The sequence below is a fragment of the Echeneis naucrates genome, chromosome 5 (genome assembly GCF_900963305.1).
Source record: "Echeneis naucrates chromosome 5, fEcheNa1.1, whole genome shotgun sequence".
NCBI lineage: Eukaryota > Metazoa > Chordata > Actinopteri > Carangiformes > Echeneidae > Echeneis > Echeneis naucrates.
This window is the reverse complement of record NC_042515.1, coordinates 8,261,492-8,289,489: the sequence shown is the minus strand read 5'-3', so window position 1 is coordinate 8,289,489 and position 27,998 is coordinate 8,261,492. Positions and strand designations below refer to the sequence as shown.

General features: G+C 38.9%; 1 protein-coding gene across 1 annotated transcript; it reads left to right on the top strand.

Annotated features, from left to right (window-relative positions):
- The first annotated feature begins 46 nt into the window (after positions 1–46).
- Positions 47–27,998, top strand: LOC115043431 (guanine nucleotide-binding protein G(s) subunit alpha-like). The gene is made up of 12 exons (XM_029501879.1): positions 47–1,074; positions 2,920–2,992; positions 5,691–5,745; positions 6,132–6,251; positions 13,496–13,593; positions 23,002–23,056; positions 23,906–23,979; positions 24,274–24,332; positions 24,569–24,689; positions 25,319–25,449; positions 25,683–25,750; positions 26,053–27,998. Exons 1-12 carry the CDS (start codon positions 936–938, stop codon positions 26,197–26,199), a joined length of 1,140 nt encoding a protein of 379 aa, XP_029357739.1. The 5' UTR covers positions 47–935; the 3' UTR covers positions 26,200–27,998.

The following is a 27,998-nucleotide window of genomic DNA, read 5'->3' as shown; positions in this document are numbered from 1 at the left end:
GGGGCGGGGGAGGGGGGCAGGGGGGGGAGGGTGGGGGGGTGGGGGGGGGGAGAAGAAGAAGGAATAAATTTGACATCGGATAGAAACAGGATATTATTGACAACCCACCCCTCCACCCTCCAAAAACAAACAAACAAAAGAGGGGTTTAATGTGACGGACACACAAGCCGTCATCTTAGGAGGAAATATAGATTTCTTTTATTGCTTTCCTTCCAGCCGCCCTCTAATGTGCTTTCTTTATTTGGATACTCTAAACAAACTCCTCACACATTTAACCTAAAATTAATATTTCTGAAGGAGGTGGTGAGGTGGGGGTGGGGCAGGGAGAAAAAATCCTGACAAAATAGGACTTCTTAGTTAGTCAGTGGAAATGAATTGGATGGCAGTGTGAGAGGTTAACTGAGAGAATAAGAACACAATAGCGCTTAAATTTATTTACCTTACAAAGCTGGTGGTTGAATTAAAAAAAAAAAAGGGGGGGGGGGGCCTCTAAGGAACAGGACCATCGATGTCCATTCATGTGCATTGCAAGGCTGGAAATTTCAGAGCCACTCTCATTTTCCATGTTGATGACTTCATTGCGGACTGACAGTGAAACACACCAGGAATCGAGCCTGTGACAGCCCTGCTCCTTTCTGACGAAGCTGACTGTTGATTAATTGCCAGTAAATAAACATATCCATCCACACATATTGTGCCAAAAGCCTGCTGGGGGTTACCCTCTGTTTCTTCTGCATCGGGCAACATATATGTCCCACCGTTTTTTGAGCCAGGCGTTCCTCTGCTGGGGCATTCTGGGATTTTAGGATCCGTTGATTTTTGTTTTTATTTTTTTGCTTCTGATCAACACCCTCCCTCCCTCCTTCCTTTTTCCCGGCACCCACCTGCCCACCCACCCTGGCTTTCCTTGAACCTTGCACTGGGCTTTTGGGAAGATGGGCTGTCTTGGCAATAGTAAGACTGAAGACCAACGAAATGAGGAGAAGGCACAGAGGGAAGCCAACAAAAAGATAGAGAAGCAGCTCCAAAAAGACAAGCAGATATACCGAGCGACTCACCGGCTGCTACTATTAGGTAGGTCTTGTGAAATTCATCATTACTCACTGTGTGTGTGTGTGTTTGTGTTCATTTTAGGGCCAATGGTTCTCTTTGTATTGAATTGTTGCACCCACCAAACCATACAAGTATATTTTCCATCTGTTTAAACACATAGAATAGCATAGTTTCAGATTGTGCTCTTAAAAAAATAATGTTTACGACAACTCAGTCTTTAACAGTGAAGCACAAATGATGCAATGACATGAAGTCACTACAGCGCCGGTTTGCAGCATCTTTACAGGCTACAGGAAAGCCTGAAAATCAGGCCTGTCTCCTTTATTCATGGCTTATTATGGAGCATGATTACAGAACATGTGAGAGACGGTGGACAGACAGACAGCGAGTCAGACACCGTGCTGAGGCTGGGAGGATACCAACAGACATTTCACACTGTTTCACTTCTGCTCCACGGTTTTTGTTTGTTGGTGCAGTTGAGATGAAGGCTATCCTCACCTTGAGTAATTCAGGAGTATAGATTTCATGTTTGACTCTTTTTCAGACTCACCTTTGTCTAATTCTCTCTACAACAGCCACTCATTACATGGATATTCTATTATCAATCCTTAAAAAGCATTTCTATTAACTTCATAGCACATTTTACTATACTAGTTTCCCCATATATGTCTCCATGTCATACTAACATCTATAAATCAAAGACTGTGATTAGTACCCTACTAAATTTCATTGATTATCGAGAGCAAATTAGTATTACCATTAGGATTACTAGCTCCCAGATTCTAAATAAAAGGCCTGCAGCTTCACACTGCTAGTGTTTGGGTTAGTCGATGCCATGTTCTGGCTTCTTTCTTTTTCAGTTTGCAAGGACACGTATAGGACTTTTTCTCTTTGCCTCATGTCTCTTTATTGTACTTGAATCACATTTCCTGACTCTTTGAAAGTATTTATTAGGTCCCAACAGTTGTTATCCAGCAGTTAAATAAAAAAACAACAAAAGACTTAACATATAATCATAGTTGATCTTGTTTGCCAGCAAAGCCGATTCTTCTTCTCCTCACTCCTGATGCTGAAGGTACTGATTAAAGCACCTATACAAACACTCTGCAAACTCCTTTACATCAGTGCAAAGGTCTTGTCTGATGTTATATTGTTTTGACTCAACTTTAATAATGTGAAATAAGTCAGCATGAGGTGAACAATGAAACGGAAAAGAAGAAAAAAAGAATTGTCCACTAGTTTTTAAATTTGTCTTATGTTTTGGTTAGTTATGGATAATTTTACCTCTTTGGAGAGTTTTTTTTTTTTTTTTTTTTTTTTGTTAGTTTGCATGTTTGTTTTTAGATTTTTTTCTTTTTCAAACAAAGTCATAATTTGAAGGGCAGAAGAAGTGTTAAATAGCAACTAATGGCTGGTAAACTTCAGTACTTGATTGAATATACTTGGTAACTTTCCACCATGTTGAAGAAAAGGCCTTATCCAATGCCTTAAATAGCTCTTTTAAGTTCTCTCCCCTCGCAGTATTTCTCTTTTTTATATGTGGAGTATTGTAAAGGATTGAGGAGTTTAGATGTGGGACAGTGTGGGCTCTGTGTTTTTAAACAAAGCCGTGACATTCAATTTACGTGTGGATAAAATCATCAAGTTTGTGAAATGCATCAAGTTTGTAGCTCTTTCATGTCATCCTCTGCTTTTCTAATCTTACCCCAAAAAGATGTTTTCCTCCAGGGATCCAGTGACAAGTTTTAAACTATTATCCACTTAATTTAGAAAAAGTTCTTATCCTGGGTATTTTACTCTGTGCCATTTAAAGGAATTTTGTCCAGTTACAAACATCTTTTGACACATCTCTCTGTCCTCTTTCAGGAGCCGGTGAATCTGGGAAAAGCACGATAGTCAAGCAGATGCGAATATTGCATGTTAATGGCTTCAATGCAGAGTAAGTGTTGCTTTACTTCATTCTGTCTGTAGGTCAGCAAACTTCAATATATACAGTTGTGTTGGTGATGCTTGTGTCAAGCAGGTGAAGGCACTCCCTGCACCTCTCCCCCAGTAAAATGGTTGTGAATGGCGGCTATAGGAACTTAGAAGACACATATCTAAGACTTAAAGGACTGAAAGTGGTTGGAGGAATTGTATTGTGCCTGGAATGATTTTTATATATTCAATGTTGAAACTGCATAATTATACCATATTGAAATAATCATTCAAACTGCATTGCACAATAGAGCTGGATTTATTACAGAGGTACAATAAAATTTATATGCAAATATTCTGATTGATTATGATGATTTTTTCCAGTAAAGCATTCCCCTAAAGACCAGAGTATGCTGTGGGGATAACAGAGCAGACTTTGATTATCTTTTTGTTTTGAAATATGTATTCTAGTGTCCTGAGACAGTTTGGCCAGTCTGATGTAAATTAGCAGCCTTCTCCCTTTGTAAAATGACAGTGATATATATATTTGTTCTGGTTATCAGTTGGAAAACTCCCTTTGAATGACTGTTACTGTCACTTGCTTTGCTTTTATGTTCATTTCCTTATCTGCACATGGACGATGGACACAATGTGATCGAATAAAGAGAATGAAGTTAAATGTTTTGGGCAGATGCTTGCAGTGTTTTTGAGTAAATAGTCAAAGTTTTGTGACACTAAGAGAGTGCTCTATCTGTGTCAGGTTTTCATGGAAACATTGCCCTGGGTGTTTTCAAGCCACCTTGTCTTGTGAATTTCTTAGAACTCAAATCCCACCACGTTGAGGCAATGGAAAAAAAAAGTCACATTTGTCTATTATTAATCATCTATTTCCTAGAAAGGGGTGTTTGGAGTAAGATCAGGAGGAGCAGGACATCATCATGTGCTTATTTTTGGGTCATGTTGAACAGATGCTCCTCACAGATGCTCTACTTTAAAGACCAAAACACTCAGCTGTGATTCCCCCAGTTGCATTTAGCCTTCAGTGTTTGTTGCTCTCTTTGGGCCATGGGGTTTAACCTTGCTGGGTTTTTTCACCCTCGGGTGCTGATTTGGTGCCAGTCTGTGTAAGGGACTGGGAGGATGAGGAGGTTGAGACCAGGAGGAGATGACAGAGTAACACAGTCATGTAGGAGATGGATAAGAGTAAGGATTTCACAGTTGAAGTGAGATTAGCTTGTGGCAAATGGATGTTTTGTTCTGTTACCCAAGGGAATTTTAGCAATTAATCAATTATTAAAGTATCAGTTTTTCTCACATAGACACACGTGACATCTTTGGAAATCTTTGTTTTGTCTTGGCAACACAAATAATTACATTCAAAAGATTCCATTTGTTTCAAAAGAAGGCCAGTAGATTATACAGATTTGAGAAGCTGAAACTGTAGATTTTTTAGGCATTTTGTTTAACTGCTGTGTTAATGAATAATTGTATATTAAAATTGTCTATAAATGTAACATTGACTAGTGAATTCCTTTTACAAAACCATGCTTGAAAATTCTAATTTCCATCTATAAAGCAGCAATAACAGCTTGACAGGTTTATTCTCTTTTTGTTGGAAAACTTTGCAACAATGAAAGTCTGAATACAAGACAATCAAGTTAACTTTGTCAATATAACACAATAAAACTATTATTTAAGGACGTTGACTTACACAGAGGTTTATCTATTTCAATCTAAATATTTTTGATCTGAAACTTAATGTTGTTCCGCAGTGAACTAAGTCAGGGTTTTTAATTACAGCTGTTTGCTGTTATGCTGAGACTTTTATTTATTTTAATTTTTTTTCAGCAAAGTCACTTTGGACAGAACACATTCTTGATCAAAACATACTCTTCTGTTCTTTTCTTTTGAATTCCTTCTGCTGATCCAGAGTATGACAAACTTCATGTCAGGCTTTACGCTGCTGCTGTAATTTGAGCAAAATACACTCTAACGCTGTTATACACACGCATTGAGATGTTGATGCTTAAGTAGCCTGCTGCACCAAAATAGCCTGAGATGTTAGAAACCCCTGTTTCATTTTGGAGAATTTCAATGTCAAGTCGTAGTTTCACAAGTCAAACTTGTTTTTTCTCAGGACATTTTAGAACACCTGCTATTTATTACTTCAGATTCTGCTTTGTGCTCCTGAAAGTTTGGAACTCAAAATCAAACTTGAAATCCCTCACTTTGCAGTTTTCTGTCTAATTAATCTTTCGTCCAAAATTAAGACAAGCTCTGCTTCTCTTGGTTTGCGCAAGTACACAAAACTCAAGATGTGCAAATAAAACGATCTGTACATCTGGAGTGGCAATATTACTAATATCTGACATAATTTACTTCAAGGCTGACAACAAAGCACATTTCTACTAAACAAAAATGTTCACAAAATTTTTTGTTTGTTTGTTTTCTTTAACAAGCTGTTTACTTTGTATTTTAGAAAAAAAGATCCTGTACATTTACATGATCCATATCCTGATTAAAAACCAAATATATTCTGCCAAGTTTAGGAAAATGTCTCCATGCAGCCTTATTTTCATGCCCTTTTGGTTAACCTATCAGCAAAATGATTAACTGAATTCATGTTTAACCTTCACTGCTCAGGTCAGTAATGTTTAACTTTTCAAACTGATCCTTTTGTTTTTGAAAAATTATCATCAACTTTTCTTTGTCCTTTACAGGGAGAAAAAACAGAAAATTCATGATATTAAAAACAACATTAAAGAAGCTATAGAGGTAAGAAATTTCAACCCATTTGAAATGTTTGAGATTTTTCATGGAGTCTTTCAGCAATTTTGAGGAAGATCCAATTTCCTTAATTCAGTCAAAAAAATAAGACAGAAAAATCATGGACCTCACTTTTAACAGTGTCCTGTGATTTGGATAAATTATATATTTAAAAAAAAAAGTCAAAGTCTTCATAAAACAATTGCCAACAACAGTTTTCAGGATGTTTTAAAAAATATTGAGCATCTACTCTTTTTCTGCTCATGTAGCTCTGAGAGGAAGCTCCTGTGGTGTAAAAGGGGTGATTGTTAGCCCTGTTGCACTGTCAGTGTCTCAGTGTTGATAGGGCTCATATTGATTGTTGTATTAAATGTTCTTTTGTCCTCTCTGTGCAGACGATCGTGGCTGCCATGAATGCACTCACACCGCCCTGCCAGCTAGCTTGTCCTGCAAACCAATCCCGAATCGATTATGTCCTGAACCAAGTAAACCAGAAGGATTTTGAGTTTCCTTCAGTAAGTTGGCCTTTCTTTCTTTGGGCTGCATCGGCTCTCTTTCACTGTTAGAACCGTTTGTTTCGCTCTTCTTTCAACTGATACTGCAGTTTCATCTTAACAGCCACTTAAAGTCTAATGTCAGCCGAACGTCCATGAAAGGGCTCAAGCATCAGAGTCACACATTTATGATCACATTATGATGTACAGACCAACATCCGAAGCAAAACTTTTGTCACATTTATATGCAAAACGTGAATATTTGCTAATTTTTGGAAGTCACTTTAAGTGAAACATTTTTTGGTTTTGGCCTTCGTTTTTTGATACTAAACAGCCAAATGAGTAATGAAAAAATAAATGAGTTGTGCTAATATGATTAATCCCATTCTGGGTGCTACTCAGATGATAATGCAGATCTGCTAGATTTCTACAGATTTAGGGTTAAGGTTAGTGGGGTACCTCACCCAGCAGCCTTTCTGAACCTGCCTGGTGTGTTTGCACAGCGATTCAGTAATTAGCAGGTGTGCTCCCACTTGGGAGGCCATCAATTGAATTAGTGTTTCACCTGAGAGATCCACGCCGCCTACTAACACTAATTTACTGTAATAACCTTAAATGTGTCTGGAGGGACTTATCCTCCAAAACACAGAGACTCTGTCTGCTCCCAGAGGCCCAAGAGGCAGCGAGTGCACCTCTCACTGCTGGACCATATTTATTTATTCATTCATTTATTGAGACCCTCTGGATCTTTTTCAATGTTTCAATTTTCAGTTTCAATGAACTGATTTTTTTTTTTTTTTCCTCCATGGCATCTGATTGATGCTGTCCAACTCGATCCTGACCTTCAGAATCTGGTTGCTTGAGAATAATAATAGAACAAACAGAACATTTTAATGTACTGCATCAGGAAACTGAAATATATGATAAATTGTTAAACACACAGCAAAATAGCAGAGGCAGACAGACTACTTGAGTAAAAGTACAGATACTCCTTGTCAAATGTTACTCCAATACAAGTAAAAGTAGCTTACTTAAAGTAGCTTAATATTACTTAAGTAAAAGTATTTAAAAAAATACCTCAGGAAAGGAAAGTAGCTTTATTGTCATATAATACACTGATGTGATTCTGCTGCAGACGTGTTTACAGCTAAAACATACCTTCAGTTAAAGAGGCCGTAAAGAACCGGTCTCTGGAGGGGTTCGGTCCAGTCCACAGGTCTCCAGCTCCGTCCTGGAGGGCCACTGTCCTGCAGGTTTTAGATGTTTCCTGTTCCAACACACCTGATTCAAATGATCAGCTCATCATCAAGCTCTGCTGAAGTCTGATCAGGAGTCACTCATTTGAATCAGGAAATATCCAGGACCGGAGCTGGAGACCTCTGGTCTAATCTCTGGTCACTGGGGGGATCTGGTCTAGTCTCTCGTCTGTACAAAACATATTTTATATGGACACAATAAACACACTCTCAAACTCCGGGGGGTCTGTGGGGGTCCGGTCTCTGCTGGTTGTGCTGTGTGTTACCTCGTGTTGCTGTCTCTGCTATTCGCCTTGATTAACAGACTGTCCTGTGCTCCATGTCCAGTTCCTCCTCTGCCTCCTTTTATGGTAGTGCTTCTTGTCATAGATGCAGGATGACGGCAGAAATTGAGGCGAGAATCAGTGAGTTAGAGTCGCGGCTCCGCACTTTAGCTAGCTCAGCTTATGCTAGTGTAGCTAGCTATAAAGCTAAGTCTTTTTCACCTTAGCTTGGCTTGTTGATGATGGTAACCATGGTAACTAGCAGTCCAGGCTAATCTCGCACACACAAAAGAGGAGAGGCGGAGTAGGTGAACACATGGACCGGCTTTATTCCTTCAACATCACAACACAGTACTTTTATGAGTTTCATCACACTGACTATAAAGCTTACGGCGGCTACAGCTGGCGTTACTTCTCACACCATTCACCGCAGAGAGGGACAAACACACTTCTCTGCAAGCGTACGCAAAACACAACATGGTTACGTGCTGAGGACGTCACACATTACCCAGAAGGCCACCTGCTTAAAGGGGAATGCTCAGGTCACACTGCACAGCAGCCATGGGACAAGTGAACGACAGACTCAGGACAGAAGACCCGAAGTCTGATCCCCTAAAGCTGAGCCGTGTGGATATTAACCAGCTGTTTTAGAACAATATCTCATGTGCCAAAAGTATCAACATACATTTCAATATAGTTCCCAATTGCTGAGCCTATTTTGTGCTGGGGGTTCGATTCCTGGTGTGGGCACCTGAACATGTCTCCAGACCTCTGGAGACCGGACCCCTCCGGAGACTAGACTAGACCAGATCAGACCAGAGAATATGGATCAGGAAAAAAATAGAACAAATCACCCACTGAGATGACTTATTTATGGAGGAAAAAGGGACAGAATTTAATATACCAGTTAATTAATTGTAAAAATCTATGTAATAATTTCACTATTTAATTATTTCATGGTCCTGTTACAGTCAATTTATAATATCCGTAAACTCACCCATCAAAGTCAGTGGGCGGGGCCAGGCCCGCCGATAATGGGGGGGACAACCGAGTCTGCTGTCCTGGGCCCAGGGTAGAGGGGGAGAACTGGCCTCATTAAATTATGGAATAATTTTTCAAAATAAGCCTATTTATGAAAAGGTTATGTAATATTTGAGTGGCATTATTTTCAACCACCCCAAACAAATGGTTTGGCCACCGATCCTTCGCCAAGCCCCGCCCCCCTTGGTTACTGTTGCTATGCCAGGCTGTTTTCTGTTGTCTGTTCGGTAGGAAAATGTCCGGTCAGCATCAATCCGGTGATTAGAAAGGAAAAGAGAAGAAGAAAATAAAGGGCTAAGAAATTTTCTAAACAAATATTTTAAAAAAGGTGGTGATGGTGAATTTGGGACGAGAAACGTAGAGCAAGGTAAGAAACAGGGCAGTTAGCTTGTAACGTAAGCTAACTGTCCAGCTCTAATGCTAACGTCCATTAGCCTAGCTTGTATTAAAGCCCGACACAAAACGTTATCTTTGTCAGAAACAGCTGTCAAAGAGAGTGAGAGTGAAGAGGAATTTATTTAAGCTGTTGGCGTTATATCTGTACAAAGATATTGACCGCAAATTTAGTACTCCACCGCTGATGAGGAGTGATGTCCACAGAAGACATCCAAACTCTGGCTACAAGCTAATGCGTGTTCCAGGTAATAATACGGCCACGATGTATAAAGTAAAATAAGCCGATCGTTTTGGAGAAATAATCCAGGTAGGATGAGGATCATGTGCGTGTTACAACAATTACAATTAAAAACAATGAACGTGTAATGTTAGACTAGCACAAATCTAGCGAGTAACAAGAGCATCAATAGAAATGTAGTGGAGTAAAAAGTACAATATTTGTCCATCAAATGTAGTGAAGTGAAAGAAAAAGCATCCCCCAAAAATAATACACAAGAAAAGTACAGATACTCAAAAACTTTACTTAAGTACAGTACTCAAGTAAATTTACTCTGTTACTGTCCACCCCTGCAAAATAATCATAATGAAAATGAAAAGTTGCACCTATCAACCTACCTTTCAAACTTAATTAAAAAAGTAACACTATTTAAGTCATTAAACTGCATTTTAATTATATTCCAATATGGTAATTTGTCAGGTTTATGAAGAGGAAAATGACTGCCTTGTTTTTGCCAGCAGGGCAGCTTTAGTGTTAAAAGTGTGATTTATTGTTTGCATTTGTTTGTTTAGGGTTTTTTAACACTGTCTTCGTGTTCAGCCATTTCCAGTGAAGTAGGTGGGTATTTGTGGGTAAGCAAAAGGAAGTCTCCTGATGCTGTCTCTGTTACGTCACGGCAAATTTATGATGCAGGACTGTCTCATAATGACCCTTGGTTTCACAGCTTGGGGTGAGACCAGCATCTGATCCTGATCTCTTACTAGCCCGGTCTGCAGAGTCAGAACAGGTGTAAAGGTGGTAACACAGCTATTGAAGCTGCAGAGTAACTTGTAATTTGAAGCTGTTGTGTCTGTATTGCAGCTAGTTACCTAAAGTTTAAGTTTAATTGAAGTATCACAGGCAAAAGGTTTGACTTGTATGCAAGGATTCCTGGTGGGTTGGAGAATATAGTATTAATCGATCTGATAGGCATAGCCTTTCCTCTTAAACTGCCATCATCTCCTCCTCTTCCTGCTCTCCCCTGTCTGGCCTGAGGGCCGACTGGAAACCAGTTGGACTGGTTGACTCTGCCTTCAGCAGGGCAGGAAGAAACAAAGAGAATAAGCGCGAGGCCCAGAGTGAATCTCTGTAGTCTCTTCTTGATTTCCTTTTGAACATGTCTAATCAATAATCCTCCTAGTTATTATTAACCAAAGGTACGTTTTCTCTCCTCATATATTAATGATAAAATGCGCTACGTCTTTCTGTAAGTTAAAATAAAGCTGTTGTTCAGGCCCTTTTGTTCCTTGCAGACTGATTGCTGCCGTGCCCACTGATCCTAGTAATAGCACAGTTCGCTGAAGACACTCTCTATTCAGAAAAACGCTTGATTTTACAAAAAAAAAACAACAAAACATTTAGAAGGAGAAAAAATTTGCTAAGAACAACAGAGGTGGGATCCCTCCTCCAGACTGTATGTGAAGTGTTTACACATTGAAGAGTTGGCTAACCCTCCACATACTGGAGCGAAGTCTCAGGTGGTTGTAGTGACTCGGCAGGAAATCTTTAAGATGTCTCCAAAGTCTCACAGATGTACAACAAATTTAAATAAATAGTGTCAAAATTAAATATAGACAAACGTGAGTTAAAATCAAAGCCTCTTCAATAATAAAGGAATAATTTTTTTCTCTCTGTTACATGAATTTACAATTAAACACCATGAAATTGAGCTGGATCTTTTGGATCTCCTCCAATATGTTGTGAATTTATTTGCAATATCAAAACCAAATTTTGCTGGCATTTTGTAAAATAATCTGGCTAGGTCAGTTTAGGCCGCAGGTCAGATGTTCACATGAAGCAGGACTGTTCAAATTCTAAAAAAAAAAAAAAAAAATTATATATACGTGTGTTATTAAGGTTCTTGACGTCCCAGCAGGTAATTTTTAATCATCCACTCATATTCAAGTTAAATAAAAACAAAAAAAGGAAGGATCATGAAAAATAGTTCATAAACTGACACAAAGTCGAATTACCTTGACAGACAAAAAAACAACTTTGACTCAAATGTCATAGCCCTGAGTGGTGAACATTGAGGTCATTTACAATCATTATGCATATTGGTTTAATTTCCTCAAGCTTTTAACTGCATTGGAAATTCCTGTTTTGTTTTTTCCGCACAATCCACGAAAAAAAAGGGAAACTGTCAAGTGGCACATTTTCTATTTCCAAATTTTTTTCTTACTGAATTCACGTTAACTATCATAATAACCCAACAGTTTGGCATACAGTAAGTGAAAATCTTTGGCTTATATGTCACCAAGTGGATTACATGAAATATCTTTCCTCAGTCCAGTTCTATCAAAGAAATAGAATTTTCAGGCCAACTGCTTAGATATTTCATAATTTAAGAAAATAAACAAACAAACCAAAAAAAACCCACACTCAGTTAGTCACAACGGGTGACTTAGAGAAATTGACTTTGTTGACCTCTGCTCTTGAAATTAAATGAAATTTGTTTCTGGATCTGGTTGCTGTATCTACTACTTGCTTCCTTTTTCCTTTTTTCTTAAATTTATGTTGATTTAGTTTGTTTTGTGATGAATTGATCCCAAAAAGTCTGTCACTCTCTGAAGTCATGGTTGAAATATTAAGCTGTAATTTTTACCTATGATGAAATCCACAGCTTATGTACACTCTTCTCTATCCCTGTGTGACTTTAATTGTTTGTACTTTGGCAGTTGACTGCCATGTTGATAAAAGAATCACTTACATTACAATAAGTAGTTTTTCCTGTAGTTACTGTTAAACGAAACTCGCAACTATTGTTTATCTGTGTGCAGTTCTGATAAATAGTTTAGTAAATGCCCCCCCCCCAAAACAATAAATCATAAAAAAACAAAAAACAAACACAAAACAATAAATAATAAAAACAGGCAGAAGAAACAACAATATATATACATATATACAATATATATACAATGTGTTTGCGTTTCTCCTGTTTGACAACATTGTTGTAACAACAAGAAATACTCGTAGTTTTACATGGAAGCGTCACTTCGTCCCATTCATCTATCCGTACGTGTCACTGCCATGACGGGCATCGCCGAATCCTGCTCACTCTCAGCTGAATGAAGTGTTTTTTAAGAGTATAAAGTTTAACTCGCTGAGTCATAATGGCTTATTTGTGCCTCACGGTACTGAATGTGACCAACTAAAGATCGTAGTGAGGAGATAGGCCCCTGAGCTGTGACAGCCAAGCCTTGTGTCAGTACAAAGCTCTCCATTTCTTCATGAACTCGGTGAACTGTTCTGTTTCCTGCTTCTGTCGGAGCCCACTCATCTGCTGCTCCTCTCCTCTCTGTACGAGGGAACATCAGTGCCTCCTTCCATACAACCTTAAAGGTTTTCACCCTTTTGAAATCCAGACAACAAATGAGCTTGTCCAGAGATATCAGTCCAGTTTTCTCACTTTTCCCCAACAAGTCTTTGAAGTGAACCATTAACCGTCTGCAGAATATTCACAGCTGTGTCTTTTCTTCTTCTCCGTTCTTCAGGACTGAAACAGGCACTTACTTTCTTTGATTATTCTGCTGATTGTTTTCTTCATCAATGGGTTCATTGTTTTGTCTGTAACTTCAGAAAATACAAAAGTTCTGATAGCTGCTGTTGAGTGTTTCTGATCTTGTTTTGATTTTCCAACCAACACATTTTCGTGAGATATATTTTATATGTTTACTCAAATATATTGCCTCTGATATCATTTATGATAACAAAATTAAATAATCACATGTGAGAAGTCTGGACCAGCAAATGTTTTGGTATTTTTGCTTATGATTATTTAATTATATGAACACTTTTGGATTCATTTTGTATTTATTAACTAATGGTTTCTGCTCTTCTCTAGAAAGCCCAGAAAATATAAAGAATGGAAGCTGTTACAATGGCACAATTAAACCCACAGCAACTTTTTCTTTTTAAAGATTCCTTCTTTTCCTCACACATACTCTGCACTTTCGCTCTACCTCTGTTTGTGAAATCACATATTTATTTCGAAGCCAGACTTGCAGTTATTTGTAGGTGTGGTAAGTTGTTCATCCCTCTGTGTCTTTGCAGGAGTTTTATGACCATGCAAAGATCCTCTGGCAGGATGAGGGTGTGCGGGCCTGCTGGGAAAGGTCCAATGAATATCAGCTCATCGACTGTGCGCAGTAGTAAGTCTCGTTTGTTCACCTCCTTGCATACACTTGCTATTAAGCATATATTTTCAAGGCTTCCAAAGGCTTGCTTCTGCTTTTTTTTGGGGGGGGTGGGGGGTTAGTTTGTTTTTGCTGTTGAGTTCACCTATGTGTGTGTGTGTGTGTGTGTGTGTGTGTGTGTGTGTGTGTTTGTGTGTTTGTGTGTGTGTGTGTCTCTCCACTGTACAAATTCAACGAGTGTGCAGTACAGGGTTTTGGTGTTTTTGCCATGTGGTTTATGAAAGCGCAAGGTGTGAAAGTTCATGACGTGATGGTGAACGCTAAACATAAAGTTGCAGTGGCTGGAACTCAGCACAATCCTTTTCTGTTTGTTTAAAATCATGATTAATAATGTTGGTATTTAAAAGTCAAGACTAAAAGTACAATATACTTCCCATGGTTGTCAACATAGAGCTGCACAAATATCGGATGAATGGTCAGTTATTTGTTACAGACATTCATGGTCCTTAGAAGATCTCAGATCACCTGAGTCGTTATAAAATGGTGCCAAATTGTCCAATTATTTGTTGTATGAATGTAGAATATCTCCAGATATATTCACAAAATTTGGTGCTTTTGTTTTGCTGCTGCGGTGGTTGCACTGTTATTGGTTGGCCATCACATACCTTCTTCTATTTGGTTGCAGGACAGATATCAGTCTTGCTCCACAACTAAGACACTGACCTTGTGGTTGGTGTGTATGTTGTATATTGTCAGTGACAGCAGCTCAGTGTCCTAACCCCGCTGATTCCAGGGCTTTCTTTTTTTTATTGTCTGGTATTTATATTCCTCTCCGCCTTTTTATCTCAGTCAGGCCTGCCTCTGTTGTAAGGCATGCAGTGGTCACATGAAGCCTGGGTGGAGGCTTGCTGACTCTGACTCTCTTCTTTGTGTACATGTGTTTTTGTGTACAGTATGTACTGGTGTGTCCATGTGCATGTATGAAGTCATCATGGTTTTTTGGACATTTGATTTCATCCAGTGGTGGAAGAGGTGATTAGTATCTCCTCTCAAAACATACTTGCATTATCAGTGTTTGTACAGATATATTAAATCATGAGTGATATTTTTACTCTGACAGCTTGTCGGGGGGGGACGGTCGCAACTACTTCATATTGGATCTAACTGCAACCTCTCTTTTTTCATGAATCTGTTGATAATTTCCTCCATTAATCTTCATTCTAAATAGTGAACAATGTCAATTACAAATTTCATAGAGCTCCAGTTGACATCAAAAGTCTTGTTTTGTCTCATCCAAAGTCCACAGCCTAAAGATATTTACTCTGGACCCATACGTGGCAAACAGAAGCTGCAACCTCAAACTATTCACTGAATGACTCAAACAATACATTTACTATAAAAGTCATTCAACTAGTTTTTGAAATTGAAATAAATGGGGCTGTGAGTATTTTTTCAGTTTGTTTTCATCTCTTATAATCTTATCAATCAAATGTTAACCTATGAATTGTGAAAATAATCTTTAGTTGATGATGGAAATAATTCTTAGTTGCACTTACTGACACTGACTTGGTACTTAGTTACGCCACACTGGCGACTTTGTGTCCTTGGGACTTCCAATACTTGGTTGGCCCTATGCTCAGGATATGAGGGGGGGCAGTCTGTAAAATGATTATGAAAAAACCTAATTTGTAAGAAAAGTTTTTGCAAACAGTCTGAGCAGCGAGCTAATGGAGAGACGGAGCAACTGGAAAAGAGAAAGGACTGAAGAGACAAATTGGAATCGAGAAAGAAAGGGCTTCCTGCATTGCAGGACCTCTCCCCTCCCCTCCCCTTCCCTCCCTTCCCCTCCTTCCCCTCCACACCCAGCAGCCCCAGTGGTATGGATCAGATGCTGGGCTGGGTGGCCAGACCGGAAGTGCTCCCCTCCCCCCTCTGTGTGCTTATGTAAACGGAGAAGCAGAGAAAGAGAGAGGGGAGAGCTATTTATAGAGCAGGCCTGCTGCAGAAGGAGAAAGAATGAGAGTGTGCATTAGGAGAGAGGCAACTTCAGCATTATTGATGAAGGTTGTTATCATTACATGAAAATGTCAACCAGCGATCAGCACAGGAAAAGTCAGAGTCAGCCTTTCCCTTTTTTAAAAAGACAAATATCATCTAATTCATGTGCTGATGAAAATAAAAAAGGGGGGAAGAAGAAGTTGGTGGGGCACTGATGCTTTGTTGTTTGACAATGCCCGGCTGTCTTTTTGCTCCATCGTTCTCCTGTTGTTTTTGTTGTTTGTTTGTTTTTTATGATGCTGCTGTTTTTATTTTCTTCCTTATTTGTCAGGCCATTTATTGTCTGTTATTACATGTGGATATTTTGAGCTCAGACGGAGTGGATTGGGATGCTCCAACTTGGAAAGTCATATAATAGCTAGAAGCAGTGTCCCCCAGCAATATAACAGGCAAAGGGTTTGTTTTGTCCCACAAGACGAAACCTGTTTGTCAGGCCTCTGTGTTTGGATATCTGCATGGATATCTGCATGGATACACACAGATCCTGAAATATTTGCTCTTTCCTCTCACTTGCAAATCATGCCAGAGATCCTTAGAAGAAATATGTCTTTAAAATCCAATTTTATTGTAAAGATATTTACACATTCAATTCTTACAATTCAATTCTCTCTCTTTTTTTTTTTTTTTTTTTTTTTTTAGTAATTTTTCATTTAGTGATTAAACGTACAAACATTTTATAGCAGCCGATTGTGAGAATTGGCTAATGCATATTTAGCATTAAGCAATTCAATGACTAAAACTGTCCTAAGGAGGTGTTTGTTGAATTAGTGACTTTGTGAGGCGCAGATAGGGAGATAATGTCACACACTCACTGCTTCCTTCTGTCTCCAGTCTTACTTCTTCGTTAAACTAGCCATTTTCCTGTCGTAGTTTCATATTTACTGTACAAACATGAGAGGGGCATCAAGCTTCTCATCAAAAAGCAAACAAGTTCATTGCTCAAATTGTTGAACTGTTCCTGTAAATGAGAAGTGAAAGATATTCGTGAGCAACTTTAAACAGAGAAAACTGATGCAAATATGCTGCCCGAAGAAAAGTCATAAAAAAAACATGTTCAGTATAAGAAGTTAGACACATGTTTTTTGTGGGCAGTGAACAAAGTTGTATAAAATGAGCTTTGTAACTTTAAACCTTTTGAACTTTCTGTCTTTGGGATGTTTTAGAAAATAATCGATATCAAAGAACCATTCTTAAAATCCTGCGACTGGCCTTTTCATTTGCATTGTTTCACAGTTAACATTTCCATCTGCACTAAAAATGCACATTTTATAGAGTAAACCTATTCGGAAGAATAGTAGACCGTTCATTAAGTAGGTAACCATTGGTTTTCAGTCATATGGGGATGTGTTACGTGAGAGCAGACTTAAAGCCAACTAATCCGATTCAGTCTGTTATTGTATTGTAGTATTGTGATTGGAACACCTAAGCAGCTCTTTAGATAACCTGAATGGTGAGTGTGTTTTCCAGAAACCTGAACATGACAGGACGAGCGTGGCGGTGCACCTCTGTACGTTCTGTATCTGCGTCTGTTTGCGTTATGTGTCACCTGGCTGTGATACCAGCTGAGCGGCGCTGCTCTGTTTATTGTGTCCGTTCTTTGAAATCTTGTCCCTGCGATAATGTGCCGTCATGTGGCGGAGTCCCCCTGATTTACTTCACTCCTCTCCCTCCTTCTTTCCCTCCCTCTCTGCCTCTGCGATGTGTATTTGTGTTTCAGCAGGGACAGAAAATGGCTGCGATTGAGTCTTTGAGTCATCACTGAGGACTGAGGGAGTGAAGGGAAGAGACAGACTGGAGGAGGGTGGTGGGGTGCTGACTGACAGTTTTTGGTGACAGTGGTGGGGGGGTGGTTTCATATCTTATTGTGGCATTACAGATGTGCAGGTGTGTTTCTCTTATTGTGTGAATTCAGTGATTGTGCTGCTCTCAGTGTGAAGCTGCTGTTTCCTCTCTATCTCTATTTGTCTGGTCTTTCTTTACTTGTTCTTTGCTTTATGTATGTTGTGTTGTTTTGTTTTGGTTTTTTTTTAGTTTTTTTGTTTGTTTTCATCTTTTCCCTTCTCTTTAATTTCTCTTGTATGTTAAATGTATTTTCTCTCTTTGTGCGTATCCCGTCTTTAGTTCTACTTTGCTCTTTGCTGTTCCATCTTGTTTTTCTTGTCTGTCTTCATTAAATCTTTGGTCTCTTTATTATTTGTTAAACTTCTGTAATTCATCTTGTTGGGTTTTTTTTTTTTTTTTTTAAATCTCTTGTTCGTCTTTCTTTGCTCTCTAACCCCCTCCATTCCCTGCATTCCTCTCTCTCTCTCTCCATATCTCTCTGGTTTCTTTCTTTCTCTTTTCTTTCGTCTCTTCTCTGCCGGTCTCTTGTTTTCGCTCTCTCTCTGTCCTTCCTCCTTTCTTTTCCATCTCTCTCCCTCTTTCTGGCCTCGCTCCAGTCGCACAAGATTTTGGAGCCGATTGTCTATTTATAGTGCCTGTGGTCCTGTCGCCATGACAACCGAGCTGGAGGCCAGGGCGCCAGGGAGCTATTTTTGGAGCAGCGCTGTAATGTCAGACACAGCTCCCTCTCTCTTTTCTTTCCTCCTCTTTCCCTCGCTCTCTCTCTCTGAATGTGCTGTGTGTGCACGTGCGCGTGTGTTTGATTAAGGATCGGCCTGTGAAGTGTTTGGTTTTGGTCATCTCACAGTGTGAAGGTGCAGAGAAGCAGTAATGTCTCTGCTTGGAGGGCCGTGCAGCATGCCCCCCCCCCCCCCACCCCCCACCCCCCCTCTTTTTTTTTTTTTTTTTTTGAGGAAGTTCCTGCACCATTTTCTGACTTGTCTGTTTCTGAAGCTCATGAAAGTGTAGTTTTTCTCTCGTGCACAGATCGAGTCGACTTTCCTGAAATTACCTATTAAAGTGGCACACTCTTTTCTGAGCTTAAAACTGGAATTTGCTTTAAATTCAAATTTCAAGTTGTGAGTCGACTTTCCTGAAATTACCTATTAAGGTGGCACACTCTTTTCTGAGCTTAAAACTGGAATTTGCTTTAAATTCAAATTTCAAGTTGTGCCGTTTAACTTCATGATACAGTTTAATGCTGTGGAAAGTTGCTGTTCATAGTATCTAGAAAAAAATGTATGGCCTTTTGGTCATCTTTACATAATATAATACATGAAACTCTGTGTATATTATCTGTATCAAATGAAGACTGACTTTAAAATGCAATTCACATATTATTGATTATTCTCAGATATCTGTAATTTCATAGAGCATTTGGGTTTGTTTGTTTGTTTTTTTTTTTTTATTTTAACACTTCCACCTGTTGCTAAAGTCTTCTTACATATTAACATTTTTAAACTAATTAGCCAATTTTACTGAGTTAAACAGAAATATTAAATCAATTCATCAAATAGTTTTCTTTATTAATCAGCAAGACTTTCTTTCATACCCCCTTGTTTTGAACTATTGTTGTTATGTTGTGAAATATTAACATTATTTTTGACAACCTGGGAGTTAGAGATGGCTTTGGATAGATGTGGAAAGATGAAGTGCTCAGAGGCAAGGCAAAGTTTCCTTGATGTCATGTTTTATTTCACATTAATCCTTAAACCCTGATAGTTACTTGCATGTCAGAAAGCACGCTTCGAAAAAAATACCTTTTAATTAATTAATAAATAAATTGCTTGTTTAATGATAAATGCTGACTGGCCAAGCCATTTATATGTACTTAATATTAAGTTAATATGATTTAAAATTATAATCAGACTTATCTTCTACCTGTGCATTGTATTTGATCAAATTCATGGTGTGTTTTTTTTTTTTTTTTTTTAATCTCAGTACTTTTACAAATGTAGATTTTCACAGTGTAAAACATTGTGCTGTTTGTGGACGTGCATGCAGTATTCTCAGATAATTTTGTATTAGGAAGGAGTGATTCTAACAAATAATGGGAAGATGAAGTAGAGTGCAAAATTAGTTTTCATAGCTTCCTTTTTTATTATTATTATTATTATTATTATTATGACTTTATTAGAAATATTAAGTAAAGTTGTTTGTAATTTACTGGGGAAAAAAAGGAAAAGAGACAATGAATAAAAAATAAATAATAAATTAATTAATTCATTAATTACTTGGGAAAATTCATGTTACTTTTATGTTATCGTTAAATCTCAAAAAAAGAAAATAAATAAATAACTTCATTTGTCCTCATAGTTTAACACCACAGGGTGTCAACATTATATGAGATTGATGCACTTATAGGCTTGCAGCTAAATATTTTATTATTTCAGCGTGTTTGTGACCATCACCAGCCCTTCCTGGGATCTGGTTTGTGGATCTTTATTGGGTGGCAGGGAGGGCAGTGCTACACCTCAGTAAATACGGGGGGGGGGGCAGAGAAGATGAAGAGGGATAGACAGGAGAAGGGAAGCAGGTGGTGCAGGTAGGAACTGGTGGAGTGAAGGATGCTGTGCTTTTCCTGTCACATCACTCAGGATTAAGACAGTCCAGAGGGTTTCTGTGTATATCTGGAGAGATGGGAGTCCAGATAGATGAAGGTGTCCCAAAAGAGGAGCCGGGTCCAAGATCGGGTACATACTGTAGTGATGGAATGAAAGAACAGCTCAGCCCATTTAAGGCAGGATTCTTCATAGGAAGGAGTGATCACAGCAAATAATGGGAAGATGAAGTGGGCTGCAAAATTAGTTTTCATCCTTTTTTATTGTTATTATTGTTATTACTTTTTTAAAATATGAAATCAAGTTTCTTGTAATTTACAAAAAAAAACAACTGAAAAGAGACATAATATAAACAAAAAAATTAATTACTAGGAAAAATGTATATAATTTGTTACTTTTCTGTTATTTTATTTTTAATCTGCAAATTTGACTAAAATGCAACAGAAAGTTTAGGATTACATAAAAGCAGTTTCTTGTAAATGGGCTATTTCTGATCTCCAGACAAGTGTCCTGTGTGTATTTCCAGAGTTAAAGTCAGCCTGTCTACAACCCCAGAATAACCCTGAAAGGTTGTACCGCAGACCTCTCTGTTACTGGGGCTGCCATTATTATTTAGCTCAGCTCAATGGGCACGGTTATTATTGGCACTTCTCCTATTAATAGAGAGAACTGCTAAAAATGAAGCAGTGTGCTCGTCCTGGGTGTGTGGATACCTCGGACCAGAGCTGTAGATAAATAAGAGCTTGGCCTCAGCAGAGGTCAGAGGCAAGAATGTTAACTCTGTCACGATGGGCGCTGTAGCTTCTTAGATCCTGTCACTCCTTCTATTTTCTGGAGCGCTGCACAGGGATGTCGTGGGAGGGTGCAGTTAGAGTCTGGCCGGGTCTGAGCTCTGGATATGGGGCAGAAACAGACAGCGTGGGCCCTGGTTGTGCTAGCACAGCAGAGGCTCAGTGGTGTGGGAACAGCTGAACCGCTCGATGGTAGCAGACTGGTCGGCCACTTTTATTGCCTCTGTGTTTTGTTGTGTTTAGTTTTTTTATATAAATATATTCAGTGTGCATTTGTGTGGATATATGCACATGGGTGTTGCTTTGTTTCCTTTGCCCCCACCCCCCGACTCGTCTTTCCTCTGTCTGCCCTTCTGCATTCCGAGAATGAAGAGCAGCTCTCAGTCTGTTACCTGCAGCCCTCCTGTCACATTTCAACCCTGCCTGCCACATTCCTAGTTATGTCAGAGGAGGTTACATACCTTTTCTCTGAGAGGATGCTACCAGCAAGTGTCATGTCCTTCCAGCTGTAAGAATGGCGGACAGGTGGTCTGTTAAAACAGCTGTTTGAGTATCGAACAGGCTGGTAGGTTTTATATCTCTCACTGTGTTTGCAGCCACCTGACCTCACCCAGAACAGTGGTACAAATCCTTTAAAGCTTTTGTGGCTTTTTTAGAGAATTAGGAGAAATTGGAAGCTCTTCACCAATCATATCAACTGAGTTAGTATCTGTTCTTAAAAATACATTTAAGTGGTGAGATGTTTCATTGATTGTACACTGTAACTGTTAATTTATAGTTATTATACATCATTCAAAATGAACAATCTCAGTGTCTTGTTTTTGTTTTTTAGTTTAGTTTTCTTTTTTCTTTTTTTCTTTTGATCTGGCAAATGATGCGGCCAGTAAAAAGAATTGAACTAACTCAGTTCAGCTGAATTTAAATTTATGTTTAATGTTTGCTAGTAACACATATGAGGAAACAGACAGAGCAAATCTGGGATTTTAAATTTTAATACAGATCATACAGATATCATTCCCTTACTCAATAATCTTTGGTCATCATCCTCCAGAGGAATAGTTGTGGGAAAACCTCGGATACCAGGATATGATCAATTCATTTTCAGAAGACACTTAACAATAGTTGCTGCTGTAGCTTAAAGATAATGAACAAATTGGCCACTCCCCTTCTCCACTAGAAGAACAGAACCAACCCTTGTTTTTCTTCCTACATCATATTTCTGCTATACATCTGAAACAGTGTGAGGAAAGCTGTGTGTGTGTGTGTGTGTGTGTGTGTGTGTGTGTGTGTGTGTGTGTGTGTGTGTGTGTGTGTGTGTGTGTGTGTGTGTGTGTGAGAGAAAGGCCTGTTCAGCAGCACTCAACATTTGTTCCGTGTTTGCATGTTTAGCGATATAGCAGCCCACATGAATGAGCAGGGATGATTCATCATTTGGCTTTATTCTCTCCTCTCAACCAGCCTGGGACACACAAGAGAAATAATAGTCTTGTTTCTGCGACTCATGCCCATGTAAATGTATCGTGGTTCCTCTTGAGGCTTGTATTGAGCGCTGACTTGATAGAGCACACGCCTTCAGAAGCTGACACCCCGATAGAGTCATCAGCAAAAAATCTGGGAATCTCGCACACCTTGAAAAGCAGCATCGATGTAGGCCAGGTCATCCAAAAGACTGACATGCGTTTGGCTTGTTGCTCTTCTGATCTGAAGGCGCCGTAGGCCTGCGTGCCCACCCACGCACATATAGAGAGCCACCACACACACACAGATGTGCACACGGACGCACACAAACACTTCCTCCTGTGCAAGTACTACTACAGCAGCTCCATTGACGAGGCTTCTCTGGTCTGTCAGAGCAAACGGCTGCTGGTGACTCAGACTGGCGGCCTCAGATCTCTCTGTGAATGGAAACACACGCCACCTGGAGGCCATTCAGACACTGATGTCCTCCATCTTTCCTGCTCTCATTATTGTACTGGGATGTACTCCTTTGGGTGTGTTTGTGTGCCTGTTATCCCCATCGAAAAGAAAAAAACAACCAATGCATTACTGAATTTATTACATATTGCTGGTTGATTGTCTCAGTATTGACGGTAGCTGAGGTCTGATCAGTTGTATTTTTCTATATTCTCCAGCTTCTTAGACAGGATTGATGTGGTCCGGCACAACGACTACACACCCACCGATCAGGTGAGATCAGGTGCAGAACACATGCACTGAGGCACACAAGCACCTGTATGACGAACATAGCAGGTCTGCTTACATCTGTGCGCTGTAGTGTTGAAACATAGACAAAATACGTCAACAATGTTGTCACTTATTAAGCAAAAATACTAAAAGGTCTGTTTCCAATCTCTCTGCTGTTTAGTCCTGTTGCACATTGTTGACTTATGTTGTATGAAAAATCAGATTGATTCCAAAGTAACTTTACTTGGAAGTCTTTCTTAAGTCTTTCTTTCTTGAATTGATAAATAGTATGGAAACATTGACTAAAATAATATCACATAAATGCAGGCCCAGTATAAACAGGAACTTCATGTAAAAAACTGCAAACATGTGAAACATGCCTTCACATGAGAAGTTCTGATTGCTCTAAATTATAACAGTTATAAATATTTATCAATGCCAAATATTTCAGGAAAATAAGTAGTTTGGACTTCAACCTATGGTGCCATGTGCTGACAATATTCTCATTTATTTGGGCATTGAGTGGCTGTAAATGAGGAAAAAGACCCATCACTGTTTTGTAAAGGCCAAGCATGATGTCAGAGTGGCTGTTTAGTACATTCAGAAAATGTCAAACATCTTCAATTTGCAATCCCACCACAAAATTGTATGTAGAGTGTAATTTAGGTGATATTACATCTTTATTATTTTCAGCTATAACCTGAATTGCAGCCCACTTGGTGTAAAGTGAACCGTCTATATTTAAAAATTTATTTCACTAATTCATCATATAAATTCTCTGTTGTTTTCTCCGTAAATTATGTTGTCTCTCGCTTTTCCTTTTTTTTTTTTTTTTTTTTTTTATTTCTTCAGGATTTGCTGAGATGCAGAGTACTGACATCTGGGATCTTTGAGACAAGATTTCAAATTGACAAAGTCAATTTCCAGTGAGTTGAAATGTATTTCAATCATACAACTGCATAAATTGTCCACAAATGGACAGATTGAAAAGAGGTAGCGCATGGTCTTCTTGTACAGCATCTAAGGAAACTATTGTATTTACGTTAAAGAAACAAATATATTTTTCTTAGGTGTCATAAAAGTTTCCACAAATTACACAGCTTCTTTTTAGACAGAGTCATGTGTGTTTTGTGTGTACGTTGTCTAAATCCCAATGAACTTTTTCAGTAAATAAACTTCTTTTCCGTTTAAACTAAACTTTGAACTCTCTTTTTTTGCAGCATGTTCGATGTTGGAGGCCAGAGGGATGAACGTAGAAAATGGATCCAGTGTTTTAACGGTAGGATGCCTATTGTTTGTTGCCAGATTTGTTGTCAAGAAACACTGAATTATTTTGGAATTCCTGAAAAATAATCAAATAGTTATTTTCATTCATGGTTTATTTCCAGTTTATTTTTTCATGTGCATGTTAATTTAAATTTGAATGCAAGACAAAGCCATGTGTCTAAATTTTTCAGTGGTTCAAGTCATTGTTATATAAACCTTGTCTTCTTTGCGTTTGTGTTTGTAATACAGATGTGACAGCTATCATCTTCGTGGTGGCGAGTAGCAGCTACAACATGGTGATCAGAGAGGACAATCAGACCAACAGACTGCAGGAAGCTCTTAACCTTTTCAAGAACATCTGGAACAACAGGTCAGGAGCCTGAAATCAAACTTTTGACTCTGGACTGGTAAAAAAAAAAAATTAAACATGGAACATGAGCACTTTTCCCATCTTCAACCAGGTCAATCATACACATAAACATTGCTTCATCAGCAGACTGTTGAATTGAATTTCTAGGAAGGTCCCCAATGTCCAGCAAAGAATAAATCACTTGCCATTCATGTTCGTGTGTCGAAAATGTCTTGAGGTTTGGAGAGCAATTAAATTAGCTTCAGTGGTTTCTTTTTTGTTTGGTCTGCATGTGTATTAAATAGTTGTGATGATAAACCTCCTTAATGATAGTGGCTGCTGGGTTAGGGTCAAAAGTACACCAATACTTTGTGGGACATGTGATGTTCACTGTGAGCCCTGCTGAGGAGAAGCTGATGCAGCAATGAAAACGGCAGTTTGATAAGTTACACCATCAGTGGTCTTTGTCTTGTTAGCATTTTTAAAAGTGGATTTTTTTATGTCAGTATAATGTCACACAACATGAGTTGAGCGCAACTGTGGTTAAGGCTTCTTATAAAAGCTTTAAAATATTCTCACCCTTTGGGTGTCAAAAGAAAGTACCAAAGAAGAAATCTGACACTGAACTTGTTCTTCATTTCCCTGCACAGGTGGCTACGGACCATTTCGGTAATCCTCTTCCTGAACAAACAGGACCTGCTTGCTGAGAAGGTTTTGGCAGGGAAATCTAAAATTGAAGAGTATTTCCCAGAATTTGCACGCTACACTACACCTGATGATGGTAAGAGGTGTTGACACTGATACCAGTGTGAGTCACAAATTGTGCGCGTGTGCGTTCGTCTTAAGTAAAGAACAATAGACACATAGAGCTTTTACAGCAACCTTCAAGGATAATTCTGGTTTGGCCATTATTGGCATAGTCTTTCTGTGCAATGTAGAGTTATTGCTGTGAATTATCACATTGGTGTGAGTAATTGAAATGTGACCTTTTTCTTTCTTTTTTCTTTCCAACAGCAATACCTGAGCCAGGTGAGGATGCTCGTGTCACGAGGGCAAAATACTTCATTCGGGATGAGTTTCTGGTTTGTACAAAAATCATATTCTCTCAGAAATTCTTATATATATTTATATATCTTTTATATCTTTTACACATCTTGTATGTTCAACAGCTTGTATAAATGGCTGTTATTCTACTGCTTTTCCACCATGTATTTAGTTCTTAAGAAAGAGATGCTGCTCCTTTATTTTGTTATAACAGCATTTAAAATTAATGGGATCAAGTTTCACCAATAAAAAGAACAGAAACTGTTACATTTTCATGTCAGAATGAAACAGTTAATGAAGATTTTATTTGTTTATTTTACTGCCAAATCTCTTCTTGCAGAGGATCAGCACAGCCAGCGGGGACGGACGGCATTACTGTTACCCCCACTTCACCTGTGCAGTCGACACAGAAAACATCCGCCGCGTTTTCAATGACTGTCGTGACATCATTCAGAGGATGCACCTTCGGCAGTACGAGCTCTTGTGATGGACAGCAGCGTCTGGTATACTTATCTACCAACCAACCTAACCCCCCCCCCCCAATATCAACAACAAGTTAGCCAATCACCCCCTGCACTACCACCAAATAAACTGAACAACTGAGTGAACAAGCAAACGACTTACAACCTGCCTTCCCTTCCACCCAAAAACCACAAACAAACAGGTGAACATAAGTGCATTTTTGTTTTTTGTTGTTGTTATTTTATTTTATTTTTTTAATGGAAACACTTTTATGGATACACCAACAACAGTTTGATCAACTATTTGCTAGAACTGTTTGCTGCACTCAATTACACTCTGACCCAGGAAAGAGGGTCAAGACTGGAATCCCTCAGTGCAGGCTACCCCTCCTTTTAGCTCCTTCTCTCTATAAGATACATGAACACAAACTTGCAGGTACATACAGGCTACAGCATATGGCATTTAGAAGCCTTAAATAGGTTTTAATGTCATGTATGTCTGTCATAAACAAACACCCTTTCAAAGCCAAGTCCTCCTGCTTTTAACAGTTCACAGAGGCTGAATTTAGTAAATTATCATCCAGAGAGAGAGGTAGTTTATCCAACGCGTGCTGCAGATGAATCAGGAGGAATAGAAGACGCAGAAGATGGACATGGAGGGTGAACTGATGCAAGGAAGGCTGTGAGCCTTTCTTTTGTGTCCAAGGAGTAACGGCTGCCGGTGGATGTGCGCATGGCTCGAACATAAGACCACATGGTTGTTCAGAGCTGCTTTCATGGAGGGATGGCAGAAAACAACAAAAACAAGAAAAAAAGATAAACGTACCATACAATGCATAAATTCAAGCATACCAGTGAACTTCATGCAGTGCAAAAAAAAATCTAACTATATATATAGATATTTATATATGTGTGTATATAAATATGTATATATATAAATATAAATATTATATATTCCTGTAATAACACAATCCAACCTTTAAGTTTTTGCTAGTTTTTACCCCATGTTGTGTGTTGGTGTTCACTGTGTGTGTGTTTGATCTGCCTTTGTGCACCATTTAACCCCCTTTCCTACCACCACTTACACACACAAACATATATGCACACACACAGCCTTCCCCCCTCCACCACTCCCCACTCCGATGCTATTTGACAACTACTCAACATATAGAAAAGAAAAGAGAGGTTTTATTTCAGAAAAAAAAAACAAACACTGAGAAAGGACAGCATGAAGTAAAACATGTAACGGGACTGTACTGAACACTTTTACCCGGGAACACACACACACAAACAAACAAACATGCTCCAGCCCTCACTACCCCCCACTTACTTTTGTCTTGTCCTCACCTCTCCCTATCCTACTTCCACCCCCTTCTGGCTTAAAGTACGTCTGTCTTTATTTTACTGCTGGACTATTATTCTTGTACAGACTGTAAAATGTATTATTTTGTACAACTTTATTGAAGAAGAAAAAAAAAACTTGTAGAAGATCCCTGTGCCTTGATCACGACTGTACGTGTAAAAATGAGCTAATATGTAAGTTATGTTTCACTGCGCTGTACAGCTGGACGGGTCTGTCCCACCTCGTCCGAGCTAGCTCACCCCTCCACTGATGGATGGGGGAGGGCCATCGGAGTGGGGCAAAGGCCTTTCATCTGTTGCTTAAGTTTCCTTTTTTTCTTCTCCTGCCCATATTTGTTTGTTGATTCATTTCTTTTGCTTTAACTCTCCTCTGGTTTATATGATAGGATTTGAAGATAAAAAAAAAAAAAGAAAAAAAAAAGATAATCAGATGCACCAACTTAATGCTGTGTAGTGAAAGTTA

What these genes read in the sequence shown, in the direction of transcription:
- LOC115043431 (XM_029501879.1), top strand. Translation starts at nt 936, where the DNA reads ATGGGCTGTCTTGGCAATAGTAAGACTGAAGACCAACGAAATGAGGAG. An exon ending in AAGAACATCTGGAACAACAG is followed by an intron (nt 24,690 to 25,318) that starts GTCAGGAGCCTG and finishes TTCCCTGCACAG; the next exon opens with GTGGCTACGGACCATTTCGG. An exon ending in CTACACTACACCTGATGATG is followed by an intron (nt 25,450 to 25,682) that starts GTAAGAGGTGTT and finishes TCTTTCCAACAG; the next exon opens with CAATACCTGAGCCAGGTGAG.